This window comes from Diadema antillarum, unplaced genomic scaffold (assembly GCF_040938485.1).
Source record: "Diadema antillarum isolate AM-2024a unplaced genomic scaffold, OU_Dant_1.0 seq00000776_RagTag, whole genome shotgun sequence".
In the NCBI taxonomy this organism is placed as follows: Eukaryota; Metazoa; Echinodermata; class Echinoidea; order Diadematoida; family Diadematidae; genus Diadema; species Diadema antillarum.
The window spans coordinates 1159620-1175214 of record NW_027271665.1 but is presented as its reverse complement, the minus strand read 5'-3'; the positions used below and the strand labels follow the sequence as shown (position 1 = coordinate 1175214).

Here is a 15595-nt window from a genome sequence, read left to right as displayed (position 1 = left end):
CAAATCGGCAACAAAACCAAATACGGGAACATGACATGCAAGTTGAATGATGGACAAAGCAGAGTCATCAAGAGCCCGGATGATCTCTTTGATATTGGCTTTGAAATTACAGATCCACTTCAGTTTTTGCAGGTTTTTGCGAAAGTCTTAGAAATTAATTAACAAGCATTGAATGAATTTCTCGGTCTAACAATTTTTTTTTTAATAGTCATGTACATACTGTAAGTATTTTGTTAATGTTGTTAATAAATTCACCTCAACTCAAATGCAAAAAAGGAAAGGGTGGTACTGGGGCTGTAGATTAGAATCTCTACACAGAGCAATACTATTTAAAATGTACCTTGGGAAAGGCCATCGGTGTCACCCATGTGACGAATAAGCAGCATTTGCTACGATGGACATCTTGATTCCCCATACTAGAGTACTTTGTCAGCATACATGGCCATGCTGCAAACATCCTGTCTTCAGCCATGATCTCCTGGCTGAAGTCTTGCTTGATCTGTACAAATTAGGGAACAAGATTGCATTTGTAATCATATTAAGGGTGGCCCAGAAAGAATGCTATAAACCACATGGAAAAAAATATAATACTCAAGTTCATAACAAAAACATAAATGATGGAGTGAATTATGCATGATCATTAGCTTCTGCAAAAATGGTCATTCTATAAACATTTTTCTCACAAGTTTGTGTGAATTTGCACAATCTGCTTCGTTTGGCATGGAAATCTTGACAGACCGAGAAGAAAGCTCCTAATCTTTGCACAGAAACTTATTCGAAAGTGACAAAAGTGCCAAAATTTGGTTCCAAACCACCTACCTACACGAAACAAATAGAACTCTACTATTAAAGGTGGTATATTATTACTACAGGCATTAAGTTTACGTGTGGTGCATAGACTATATTGTGCGTTAAACACCACAATCTGTTTTCTGTCTTTATCTTCATTTTCTATAGGGGTTCTAGGCCCTTTTTTCTACTGGAAGCCTATGTAGACCTTAATTCATCGAGCATCATTGATGGCAATGATGCTCAGTAAAGAATGAATTGCTCGAGCAAAAGTAGCAGAACTTAACTTGCACTTTAGTATTGGATTTTAGGGGGTTCATTATGTTTACAGTAGATTTTGGTTGTACGGTTGGACCTACTACTCATCGACCGCCTAATGTTTATTTGCTTGATAAGAATATTTAACACTGAAATTCATGCAAAAAACTTGACCTACGTGATTGAGAAAATCCAGAGCTAGGCTATCAAATGCCTTTGTTCCCTTTTCGATTCGAAGTTTCAGTGCAAAAATATCGCCGTCGAACTTGCGTGGCCTCGTTTCAGCTCCCCGCGGTAACGCTCCTTATTGAGATCGACCGCTGTTTTTGCATTGACAATGCACGCAAACCAAGTTGTATTAAACACCGTGTTGTACGAAGCTTTTTAGAAACTTCCATAGACATTACATTATGATTCGGTGAAAATATTCATTCGAAATTTTGTCCTTGATTAAAACCATTAACTTTGTTAATGAACGGTGAATTTTCGCGTTTTCCCACACCATCCTGATCAACAGTCAAAGCCAATCCATTTTTATATGCTTTGCGTGCAGTGAAGTGCGTACTAAGCGTTCAGTGCGCCAATTAATACACGGTCGGTTTATTACATACAAGAGGGTGGTCGCTGTAGTAGGGCTATCATACAGCCGACCATAAGTTCTAAATTATGAGGTAGGAAATGATCGAGACAGGTCATTGTGTAATTGAACTTTAAGCACTAGCACAGCAGTCTAAAATATAGGCCCTAGGGGCCTAGCCCTTGACTAGGCCCTAGCATTGCCTAGCTAGGCCCTAACCGTCACGTTAGACCCTATGCCATGTTAAACTAACGTAAGTAGATTTCTACATCGAACTCGGACACTGCGCCTATAATTGTGCATGATGTGATACGGTGCCAGCTGTTACTGTTCAGATAGAACTATTCTACCTATGCTACAACGAATAGGCTACTGTACTGACTAAAGTACTGTGTCAACAATGGGAATATTCCGTACGCTGACTTAGATGATTAACACAGTTTTTGTAAAAGAAATTCGTATTTCATGTGAAGTTTTGAAAATGTATGTAAGGATTGAATTATGCAAGTGTTTATACAAGCATGAACACGAATTGGTTGAAAAACATAATGTACGTAGGAAACCTACCGGTACAGACGACCTAACTTAAACATTACAGTTTCTAAGTACGTTACATGCATGAAGGCGAGGCGTAGCGCAGCCCGGCCAAGAACCCAAAGCGTGAGCCGTGACTAGCTTCATACATCATGCAAATTACAGATCTAGATGGGCATGAAGCGATGTAACAATTAGTTAAATAAATAAATACCTTGGAATGACTGGCAAAGTTCTTCTGTAGCTAGACCCCATTTGCTGATAATGTTCGTGACTCCATATAGCTGCATTGCAGTCATCGTCACCGCCGTCCATCATAATGAATAGCCGCGCTACAGTATATACATACGTACATAAACGTGTGATCGTACGTGTACGTACGTGTTAGTGTGTGTGTGAGGCGCGGTGGCCGCCCGGCGGCGATCGATTGCGACGAAGGATACATGCAGGCCCGCTGATTGGTTCATGACTATCACATGACTTTTGCCCATCAATTTCTAAACAACGATGTTTAATTGTTTGGACAATCATTCCGAATTGTTTTTAAACAACCGCTGTTTAAGGCATTCAAGCTCCAATTTTCTATATTTAAACAACATTGTTTAGAATTTTAAACAACAATATTTTAAACAACGAAATTTTACACAGCGTTCTAACAGTGTAAAACACAATATTTTCATGGCATGAAATTTTCGCGAATTGGAGCCGACGACCTTTTTTGTGGCATGCAATTTCCGCGAGTTGCCTCAGACAGTCAATGCATATAGTGTAGACAAGAACTTTCACGTGCATTTTAATTTCGCTAATCTTGGCTCATGCGAAATTCACGAAATTAAAATGCACACGAACATTCCTCGTTTTACAGTAAATGTGCATATTGCCATTCACAAGTACAACAAAGAAGAGAATGAATACATGCAATTAATACTTACAAATGTACATGAAATTTACAGCTGCAAAGAATTACAACTTATAAAGTTGGAAAATGCAGATATTGAAATCTTCAAGAAAGACTGTCCTTGACATGAAATTATAAAAGAGTGATGTGATCACCCAAACTGCATTTGTCCTCTTAAAAATGATCTTGGATTGGGATCATGAACTGGCTCACTACCAAAAACCTATAATTTTTGCTCTCTCTCCACCCCCTATATATTTCTTTTCTGCTGCATCTGCCCCCCCCCCACCTGTCTGCCCCCTCCCCTCTCATATGTATTTCTCTTGCTCATTCTGCCCCTTCTCTTTCTGTATATCTCTCCCTCTCTCACTCTATCCCTGTGCCTGTCTGTCTGTCTTTCTCTCCATATATATTTCTCTTACTCAGTCTACTCCTTCTCTCTATATATCTCTTTGCATCTCTCTCTCTCTCTCTCTCTCTGCCTATCCCTTTTCCTGTCTCTCTATGTATCTCCCTCACTATCTCTCTCTCTCTCTCTTTCTCTGTACTCTGACTTGCTTCGGGTTCCACATGATAAATATGAATCAAATGACATGCTAGTGTTTCAGTGTTCCTTTTTCGTGTTCGATACATAATAACATCGTATAGCCAGGTAAAAGATGGTACAAGACAGGGATATGTTATATTATTATTATCATTATACTAAATATTTATTATCCCTAAGGTAGCCGACCTCCTTCTGAACCTTTACAACTCATTTTGATATTAAAGGCACCGTTACTCAATTATTTCATGAGAACTACCTCATTTAACATTATAATTCATATTGATAGTGCATCGTCATTTGCGTGTATCACCAGTTTCATGTTTTATGATATTTTACTCTATCTTTTCATACTATGACTTTTTTTTTCTTCTTCAAATTCCTATTTCGTACTCATCAAGCAACAACCGATCGATCAATGTCATATACTAATGGGGCAAAAACTGGCTCCAAATGACTCTGCCATACGTTGAGGAAGAGAGTGTCTGTCATGACAGCCTCTTCTGGGACCGACCACCGCTTGATGCTTCCACGTGGTCCTAAATTATTCCTCCAGCAATATGTCTGTATCGCACAGTCATCCACATGCCTTCGATCAACACCATTTCTACCGTTATTTTCTTTCACTCTCTCTATAGCTCTCTTTTTATTAGCCTTGGTTCAAGGCTCTTATCCTTTCTGTTCAAAGTCAAGTTTTATCCATAATGGTGATTATGCACGGCAAAAAGTCAGGTGTTAAATATGAAACACCAAGCTGGTGTTAAATTTCAGGTGCTCATTTGGGTTGTTTACACTAACACTTTGTGTCACTTCAAAATGTAAACTTAGAACAAAAAAGGTACTTAGTTCCTGTTCTTCTTGTTGATTTTGAACTTCAAAAAGAACGTACAAGAACTTCCTGTTAAGGAGAGAGAAATGTGAACACATTTACACCAAAGTAACACCACTTGGTGTGGTCTCCTGTTCACACTGGGCGGGTGTTACATCATTGAAATTAACACTAGCAATGTCAAATCAACATCATGTAGTGTCATTGTTGAATTGATCTAGCGCAGTGTCAAAATATCACCAGCTACAATGTCAAATTAACACCACAAAGTGTCAGGTGAACACTTTTCAATGCCATCACAACATACTTTCTATACCTGTCAGCTCGGACCTTTACTGACGATGATTTGTGTTAAATTGAACACCTGTGGTGTTTAATCTTAACACCAATCTTTTTTTTTTCTTTTTTCTTTTTTGCAGTATGATATCATTGGAGTGAAGCATGTTTTGATGAGTTTAAAGGGAATTGAAGTCCTTAAATCCAGAAAGATATGAAATGAAATGCCAAGATCAAATTTTGCTCAAAATGCAACAAGTGCTATTAGAACACAGATTATTTGCAGTCATTTATCCCACATGACACCCTTTTATAGCATCTTCATTTGTCAATTGGTGTCATGTGACAAAAAGGTTATCTTCACTTTTTCCATTTCATAAAGGTTATATTCACATAAAACTCTTGAATTGCTGTTCAAGTTTCATTTGCCATCTTTGACATTCATAGTTTCTTATTAGATTAGGTTCTTGTAACTTTCCTGATGATGCAGACATGTTTTCAAGACAGATTACAAAGTCTTTTCCTTGTGACATCATAGTGGAAGACAATATGAGTCTTTATACATGGTGTACAGTGCCACTGACTACATGTAATTATGGTCACACATGCAAACAGTCATATATGACCCATTTGGCCAAATTGAGTAGGCCTACAAGTACATGTTCATTTCATATGCTGAAATAATCAAAATGGTCTTGTGTGTGTAGATCTATTAATGTTTGTAGATATACATATATTTTTTTTTCATGGTTCTTATTATCTTACTTCTGTGTGAAAGAAAAAAAAAATCTTCATCAAAGGTGACTTTTGACCTTTTCAACCTGCTCAGAACACGCCAAAAATACACTATGCACCACAGAACACTATCCTATGTCATGAATTCGTGATGTATCTGGGGGCTAGACTATTTGTCTGAATGTCTATCTTCCCTTACTTCTCCCTTCTACTATCCAGGGACCTCCAGAAGTATGTCTACGAGGAGGCACAGAAGCGGATGGTGTTGTCACGGCAACAGAAGTTCAACGAGAAGCACTGCATCTGCTGTTTCTCATCCTTCGGATTTATCCTGAACAGGAAGACCCAGTGCAGGGTATGTTGGCAGATGCATGGCTGCGGTGAAGTAGACAAGACTTCATCCCTTTCAGGATTAACAGGATTACTGCATTTCTTGAGAATAGAGATGCTGATGTAGAACTGTACGTAAAAGAACGAACTAAGAAAAGATAGAAAGAAAAATGAAAAAAAAACCAAACAAACAAGGACTGTGAGAAAAAAGCACATGAAATAGTTGTCCTTCAGATTTTAAATTATTTCTGACCATGCATGCTTCAGCATCCTGATGTTCTACAAAGCTTTTCCCACTTTTTTTTTTTTCAATTCATTATATGGATGTACATAAAAAAGGGAGGGGAAGATGGCATTTTTCTTGTTTTGAATGAAGAAGCTCATGTTAATCTTTGCCAAAAGAGTAAATGCATAGTGAAAAAAAATAGAGCATAATGAATTGCTTCCATTTATAGAAATCTAAGTGCCAATTTTGAGATGTGTTGTTATCATTCAGTAGGTTCCCTGTCTCCAGTATTTACCAAATTTGGCTTATAAATGCACATATGTTCATATAAAATCATTATATTTATATGAAAAGGTCAATATTTTACTATTCAGTGGACTTAAAGGGAACGTTTACCCAAATATACATCCAAATTGAGTGAATGTATCATCATTGAATTAGTAGAACACATCAGTGAATTTTGAGGAAAATCGAGACGATCCACTCAAAAGATATGAATTTTTAAAGTTTTAGTACTGCTATCGCTGAATGAGAAGACTACAACAATTTGTGATGTCATGGCAGAACAACACTATCTTTATATTATAAAGAAAGAAATTCAACTTTTTTTCATTTTCATTTTCAGTTGTTCATTTTTCATTCTCAAATTTTCATTTCTTTTTATTTAAGTATACATTCCTTTGAAAAGAAAGTGAAATAAATGTTGAATTACCTTTGAATTTCCTTTGTATTTTCTTTATATTGTCATTCTGCCATGATGTCATGAACTGCAATAGGTTTTCTAATCCAGCGATGGCGGAATTGAAACTGTTAAAAAAAAAAAACAACCAACAAACTTTTGAAGGGATTGCCCAATTTTCTTCATATTTCACTGATTTGTCCGACTAATATTGCTGGATTCAGTCAATCTACATCACCTACGGTATTTGGATGAACTTCCCCTTTTTAAACCTGTTGAGGATGGACTAATTTTGCTATAACATGCATTTCCAATAGACACCTGCCCGAGAATAATTCTCAGGACTCGTCTTCAATGGGTTAGAAATCCCAAAGAAAATCGTGACAGGAAGGCATGTTGATCATTTCTTCATGCACACTAAGGTTTCAGTATTTCAATGTAAGGAGAAGTCAGTTACCAACCATAGGGTTGCAGTGCTTCTTATCTGTATTGGAGTACTGTTTGTCTTGTACTGGTCAGTGTTTGATCAGCGATTTGATCAGTTTAAAGATAACTTTTAAATAGTGTGGTAGCTTACTCTTAGAACTAGAGGAACTATGGTGACTGAACTCTGTAATGATGTTCAAACACATGAAAAGAAAACCCTCCATCTTAAAAAGAGAGAAAATTAAGAATTATGCTTTCGCTATCATCAGATCTATAAACAAATATTACTCATGTCAAGAAAGTCTTAAAGGGACTGTACAGTACTGGTTGAGGTGGGTATTCAGGTTTATAACATTCCTAAGTGAGATAATGAGAAACCTCTTGTGAAATATGAAAGAGCATGTAATTTTAAGAAGGATTCAACGTTTATTTGATGAAAATTGGTTTTCAAATGGCTGAGATATCCAAAAAAGTGATAATGATAAAAGGCGACAGGCCACGCCTTTTATTAGGATCTTTTTGTTTCACCTTGTTTTTGGATATTGTAGTATCGCAAGTGTTATTTGTTTAATTTGTTTTGTTGTTTTCAACGATACCATACCATGTATGCATACAACCCAGTCATGTATGCACACGACTCTGTAATGTATCGCTATGTTCAGTAGAAGCTAACAACATGGAGACCGTGTTTGGTCAGTCACAGTAAACGTGAACCACAAATTCAGCTGATGTGTGATCAGTGTTGTTTATTGTGAACATTCAAACATTATATTGGCGACGAGCAGAGTGAGGATGAATCTTCCACAGTTTGAGCGATTTTCTGTGCACGATGAGCCGGCAACTGTTGGAAAACGATGGGCAAAGTACGTCAAAAGACTGGATAATTTGTTCACGGCATTTGCTGTTACAGATGCCAAGCAGCAACGAGCGCTTCTCCTCCACTACGCTGGGCCGGAGGTTTCAGATATTTTTGACACGTTACCTAATACAGGTGAGAACTATGAATCAGCCAAAGCAGCACTTGGAAAGCATTTCTGTCCATCAGTAAACGTTGAATACGAACGTTTTGTGTTCAGGCAGTGTAGACAAACTGAAGATGAGACTGTTGATCAGTATTGCCACAGATTACAAAAACTTGCAGTTTCATGTGAATTTGCCGACAATAATGCTGAAATTAAGTCGCAGATTATTCTTGGATGTCGGTCACAAAAGCTACGCCGACATGCATTGCGTGATACAATCTCGCTGGACAAACTCCTTAGTACAGCACGGGCATATGAGCAAGCAGATCGCCATGCTGCAGTAATGGAAGGTGCAGAAGCTACCGCTACAACCGTCCAAGCAGTCGGGACTCGTAGTCGTACTCGCCCAGTGCACCACCAGAGACAGTCACAACAACAACATGCAGCAAAGACTGAACACTGTACATGCCGCAACTGTGGAGGTGTGTTTCCACACCGGAACAAACCTTGTCCAGCCAAGGGCCAGACATGTCATGCGTGTGGTAAGCAAAATCATTTTGCTAAGTACTGTTTGACTAGTAAGAAGAACAAAGGTAACGTTGCTAAGCATGTCCAAGCTACTACCACTATCAGCAGTGATACAAACCCCCCATCCATGACTACAGACCCAGAACCTCCCAGTCATGCCAGTACAGGCCAGTATGAACACTACCAGTTTCATATCGAGGCAAAGCCACTGCCTAAACCGATTGTAACTGTACACGTCAACGACACCCCCATCAGTGCTGTCATCGATACAGGGGCATCGGTCATGATGATGTCTCAGCGGACATTCACACAGCTCAGGCCGCAGCCACCTTTGGTTGCGCATTCTATTCCTGTGTATGGATATGGCAATTCAACTCCCCTTCATGTTAAAGGTACCTTCACAGCAACGATCAGCTACAAGTCGTCATCTGCTACCACTGAAGTTTATGTTACCTCCCACGATGGTGACACGCTATTGAACTTTGCAACGGCCACTGCACTCGGTCTTGTAGAACTCGCATATGCCACATCATCAGCTTCGCCTAAGTCGGTCTATCCAGATCGTTTTACTGGCATAGGCAAACTGAACAATTATCGCTATCACATACAGGCGGACACATCAGTAACTCCTACAGCCATTCCTCATCGTCGGATCCCGTTCCACATGCGCGATAAAGTGGTAGAGGAGCTTGATCGATTGTTGGAGAACGATATCATTGAGAAAGTCGAGAACTCACCAACGCCGTGGGTCTCGCCCATCACAGTCGTACCCAAGCGTAATAGCGAGGCCATTCGCATCTGCGTTGATATGAGAAATGTCAACACCGCCATCAAACGCGAACGTCACATCATTCCAACTGTTGATGATCTTATCGCAGCCCTCAATGGAGCAACAACATTCAGCACGTTAGACTTAAATTCAGGTTATCACCAAATAGAGCTTGATGAAGAGTCGCGTCAGTACACAGTCTTTTCTACACATGTTGGGCTGTTCCGGTACAAACGTCTCAATTTCGGTCTTTGTTCGGCGGCCGAGGTTTTTCAGCACGCAATACAGTCTACTTTTCAGGACCTACCAGGTGTGCTGAATATCAGTGATGATCTCCTTGTTTTCGGTCGCAGTCAAGCAGAACATGACGCCCGACTTGATGCTGTCATGCAACGTCTTCGCAAGGTGAACTTGACTCTCAACCCCGCAAAGTGTGTCTTTAGCACAGATCGCGTAGTGTACTTTGGGCATGTCTTCACGGCCAATGGTATCAGCCCTGATCCGCGAAAGGTTGACGCAATCAACGCTGTCACAGAGCCACAGAACGTCTCAGAGGTGCGCAGTTTTCTAGGCATGGTGACATACTGTGCTCGTTTCATTCCAGACCTTGCGTCCATCTCTGCTCCTCTACGACAACTAACAAAGGCGGACGTGCCATGGTCTTGGGGACCATCTCAAACATCAGCCTTCAATCGCATCAAGGAACTTGTCTCCAAACATTGTACTATGGGCTATTTCAACCCAGCAAATCCCACAGAGGTTATCGTGGATGCAGGCCCCCTTGGCCTTGGGGCCATTCTCGTCCAGCATGACTCGCGAACACAGTCGGTCATCCCTATCGCACTGGCTAGTCGGTCATTGACGCCAACAGAGCAACGCTATTCGCAAACAGAAAGGGAGGCACTTGCCATAACATGGGCTGTCAGACACTTCCACATTTATCTGTACGGTGGATCATTTGTTGTTACCACAGATCACAAGCCACTGTTGGCAATGTTCAACAACGCCAATTCAAAGCCACCCATACGCATAGAACGCTGGTTATTGCGGCTCCAAGCGTACAACTTCCAGGTCCAATACTATCCTGGAAAACTGAACCCAGCTGACTATATGTCGCGTCACCCACGTATCGCCCAGAGCACAGGATCATCAGCAGAAGAAGAAATCGCTGAACAACAAGTCTCGTTCATTGCAGCACACGCGATTCCCAAGACGGTCACGTATGAGGACTTAGTATCTGCAACAAGCACAGATGATGTCCTTCAAAACTGTATTCGTGCCATCCAGAAGGACAGCTGGAGTGACCTAGCGTCTGCAGATGCGTCATTACAGTCTGAATATAGAAGCCTGCATGAAGTACGAGATCAACTCACAGTATCGGATGGCGGTAGCATGCTTCTTCGTGATCATCGTATCGTCATCCCACGCTCTCTTCGACAGCGTATCATTGACATAGCACACGAGGGCCATCAAGGCATAACCAAGACAAAGGCTCTGTTGCGTGAGAAGGTGTGGTTCCCTTCCATAGATCGTATGACTGAACACACAGTTCGCGATTGTTTGTCTTGTCAGATGAATACAGTTGAGCATGCCAAGGAACCCCTTAGAATGACTGAGCTTCCGCAACAACCTTGGACAGAAGTCAGCGTAGACTTCGCCGACCTTCCTAGCGGTGACCACATGTTAGTCGTCATTGATGATTACTCGCGTTTCGTTGAGGTAGAGATTGTTTCCTCTACTGCAGCAAGTCTGGTCATTCCGAAACTTGACCGGATCTTCTCAAGCTTTGGAGTTCCCACTGTGGTCCGTACTGATAACGGCCCACCGTTCAACGGAGCGGAATTCAGCCAGTTTGCCCACTATTTGGGGTTCAGACACAGGAAAGTTACACCGCGTTGGCCTCAAGCAAATGGTGAGGTCGAACGATTCATGAAGACACTCAAGAAAGTCTATCGCTGTGCTATCGCGGAACGCAAATGTTGGAAGCAAGAAATATACAAGTTCTTGCGTAACTATCGTGCAACACCACACTCTACTACAGGGGTCCCCCCAGCGACCCTTCTCTTCGGACGACCGCTACGCACGCGTCTTCCAGAAGCACCATCCAAACAGCATCGCACTGACCTCGATGCTTCTGTTCGCGATCGCGATGGAGACAAGAAACAACGCATGAAGAACTATGCAGACAGCCGCGGCAAAACTCAAACATCTCAAATCGCTGTTGGCGATACGGTGCTTGTTCGTAGAGATGGAATAGTTCCAAAGCACCAGTCGCCATATCTTCCGCAGCCATACAAAGTTGTGAGAAAGCGTGGATCTCGCATTACAGTTCGTTGTGCCAATCATTACATCACACGCAACTGTTCGCGTTTCAAGCTGTATAGCGGTTCAGTCCCTTCCAATCGTCATGATGATGATGATGACATCGAAACTGATATTGCTCCAAACGCACGTGATGTTCCATTGCCAGCAGGTCATTCACCACCTGCTGTACCACGGCGCAATCCACGTCGCGAGCGCCGTCCTCCATTACGCTTTCGTGATTTTGTGTATTGACTTTTTGTCAAAAAGTGAAATAACGCTTACCTGATGATACAAAATTGACACTAAGAAGACAAAAGTGTATTCTACTGCTTATTCAAATTGTTTTTTTTTTCGATGATTTTGAAAGTGTCTAAGAGTGGCAGACACATAACGAGATGATTTTTAACTTTGTTTGATTTTTATGTTACTCCACAATCATATTTTGTATAAATTGTGTATATGTCACGAAAATCACAATTCGGATGACATTGTGTGACCAACCATTTTTATTTTTTTGAAGTATGTTTACCAGAACATATAGTCACATTTTTTTTATTGACAGACCACATTATTGCAAAAGTTATCATTGACAGTATAATATTGAAAAAGAGTAATGTGTTTCACTGAATGGATATTAAGATGTGCATAAAGCAACTATGCAAGTTTATTTTTCTTCACACAGTTATAAAGCAACTCGGTGTTAGTCCACTCATGGTGATGATAATAACCTAACCACCTTTCACATTGCGTTTTGTTATTTTTTCAGAAGGTGTACCCATACTGTGATTTTTTTTTTTGCGTACTGTTATACATGTAGATGAAAAGTTTATTGGCAGTACAGCCATATATTATTTCTGTCAGTCACTCATATCAGAGACCAGATGTATTGTACATGCATGGATTTTCATATCTTGTGGGTTTCCATCATTATACTAGTGAATGATATATGGATTGTTATGTGCCAAACGGTTTTAAATAGTTTTCCAGTGTTCATGGTTCTTACGTTACATTTGTCAACTTGACAAAGAAATTTCATCTGTGTTTTGTAAGGTCAGTAGATTAGATGACAAATACCTGTTTTGTATGATTTAAAAAAAAAAAAAAAGGAAGGAGAAGTAGCAGAGAACTATACTATGAGTGAAAGGATAAAGGTCCCACTGTAAAATTAGCTGGTGATATGTTTTATTAGAAAACATAAGCGAAAGTTAGCTGGTGATATGTTTTATTTGGAGTTTTGAAAGAAACCTGTTTATGCAGCCTTGAGTTTGCATGAGGTTGACTTTTGTATTGTGCATTGTTCCTAAGATTTAAAGGAAGAAAACACAGTTCAGTAAGACTCAAGAAGTTTTAAAAAAAAATTATTTATGGTGTATGTGTATTCAAAATACATATTTGGTAATGAACACATATAAAAAGAAAAATAATGACAGGTTGGATGTTTTGATCAGCAGTTTTGGTTTATTTTTGAAAGTGTTTTGCTATTAATTACAAAGAAAAAATTATTTGGGTTTTGGTAACTAAATCTGTTGAGTACACTCTGGCAATTAAGGAGTCACAAATAATAGTCAGTTGCTCCTTAGCTAAATTCCTTTTTATAATAAGGTTTAACATTCTATCCAAGGTGAGGAGGAATGTAGTATCGCAAGTGTTATTTGTTTAATTTGTTTTGTTGTTTTCAACGATACCATACCATGTATGCATACAACCCAGTCATGTATGCACACGACTCTGTAATGTATCGCTATGTTCAGTAGAAGCTAACAACATGGAGACCGTGTTTGGTCAGTCACAGTAAACGTGAACCACAAATTCAGCTGATGTGTGATCAGTGTTGTTTATTGTGAACATTCAAACATTATAGATATCTCAGCCATTTCAAAACCGATTTTCATCAAATAAACTTTTGATACCCCTTAGACTTGCATGTTCTTTGACATCTCATAGAGTGGTTTCTGAATATCTCGCAAAACGTTAAAAGCTAAATCCTCACCTCAATCAGAACTGTACAGTCCCTTTAAAAGAATGGTATAGTTTGGGCTGAGATGGAGTTTCAGGTTTTTTAAATTTTTCTAAGACAATGAGAAACCACTGATGAAATGTGAGAGAGCATGCAATTCTATAAAGACGAAATCGATGTGTATTTGATGAAAATCGGTTTTGGAATGGCCGAGATATCCAAAAATAAAGTGATCATAATAAATGGTGGGTCCCAACTTTTGATAGGACCACTTTGTTTTTGGATATCTCGGTCATTTCAAAATTGATTTTCATCAAATAATTTTGACTTCTTTTTTAGAATTGTATGCTTTTTCAAATTTCATAAGTAGTTTCGTGTTATCTCACAAAAACAAAGCCAAACAAAACAAAACAAAACATAACCAATTGTCAATCAGTTGCAAAAAAAAAAACAACAAAAACATAACCAAACCAAACCTGAAGCCCCATCTCACCGAAAACTATACCATCCCTTTAGTAAGTGAATGGTTCATTCAGACACTGTTGTGAGTAGGAGATACTGAGGAGGGGTTGGTAGGGGTGCATGCACTGGTTGTTCAGTTTTCTGTTGATATAATTTGCATCATCCGTACACAAGAATTGATAGACCTAGTAGAATGCCTTTTTTTTACCCCACAAGTTTCTGTGGTCACAAAAACCAGCTAAGAAATTAAAACAGTAAGATTCAGCGTCATGATTATCTGACTATCACCTCTGCCATTCCTTTCCACCGACAAACTTTCCTCTTCTGATTCATTCAGGTATGCCAATTCTTCATTTGTAAGAACTGTCGAGCAAAGGCAGAAAACAAAGATGACACCATCTGCATCGCATGCATCCAGCAACAGTAAGTCCTCTCGTCTCACTTCAAGGCAGGGAGTTGTATATATTTGAAGTTTTAGCAATTATTGTTGCTGTGTTTTTTTTACACATCAATCTCTTAAACAAAAACATGATGTATGAAGGCATGTCTCTCCTTTATTAATCTGTAAGAACTGTCAGAGCAAAGACCAACCGGAAAGATTAAATTGTTACATCTGTATGCATCAAAAGCACTCCAGTCACTGTGAGTCATGTAGGCTTGCTTCAAGGCTATGAATTGCACACAGTGAATAGAGTCTTAAGTCCTCAAAGCAAAGTTGCTGTTGTTTGTTTGTTGTTGTTTTTTCAGCTCTCTGTAGCAAAAGTGTCATGCAATACATGCAGCTTCTGTACCTGTGAAAATAATATATGAAGAGTGCAGTTGAATAACAAAAGTGACCTTACCTGGCCCATGCGGCAATGGAGCTTGATGTAAGAGGCTGGTGAGTCACTGTGACTAGCGTCAGCATTTATGATCATTAGTCATAATTTAGTCCTGAGTTCAGTTTAAATATACCTGTAGCTGAATTTAGGCATGAATGCATGCAGGTTCTTTTGATACCAATCGAAACCTGTAGGGCGATGTGAAATAAAAAAGATGACCTTACTATGAATGGCGCCTTCGTGTCAAAGCAACCTGTAAGAGTTAGTCACCAGACCTCGCTTCAATTCACATCAGCTTTTGCTTTGCAATTTTATTTTCAAATTCTTGTAGCAAAATGAATGCATGACAATATGCTGAGTCTACATTTTGTAAGAGCAGCAAAACAAAACAAATAAAAAACAAATCTAAGCAAATCAAGTCCACAAAGACAGCAACTACAGAAAGACACCAAACTTGCCTGGTCTAGTTTGAAGCCTTCTGGAGTGCTATGAAAACAGACTAAAGATTAATAGAATTAAGAATTTCTCCCATAATGAACAAATCTTGTGTTCAGCATTCATTGTGCCACATTTATATCTATATTGCACAGGGGGAAATTGTGAGCATCTTTAACTCATGAATGTTGCACAGTCAAAAAGATCTCTCTTACATGTACTTATGAAAAGTCATTCTACAAGGTACACTATGATC

At 39.5% G+C, this 15595-nt stretch overlaps 1 protein-coding gene across 1 annotated transcript in view; it reads left to right on the top strand.

Moving 5' to 3' along the window:
* LOC139738967 (uncharacterized) overlaps positions 1-15595 on the top strand; it is a 133346-nt gene that overhangs the window by 76714 nt on the left and 41037 nt on the right. Inside the window, exons 3-4 of the mRNA XM_071649584.1 lie at positions 5660-5795; positions 14421-14506. Of these exons, the coding sequence (XP_071505685.1) occupies positions 5660-5795; positions 14421-14506 (222 nt within the window). The remainder of the gene's footprint in view (positions 1-5659; positions 5796-14420; positions 14507-15595) is intronic.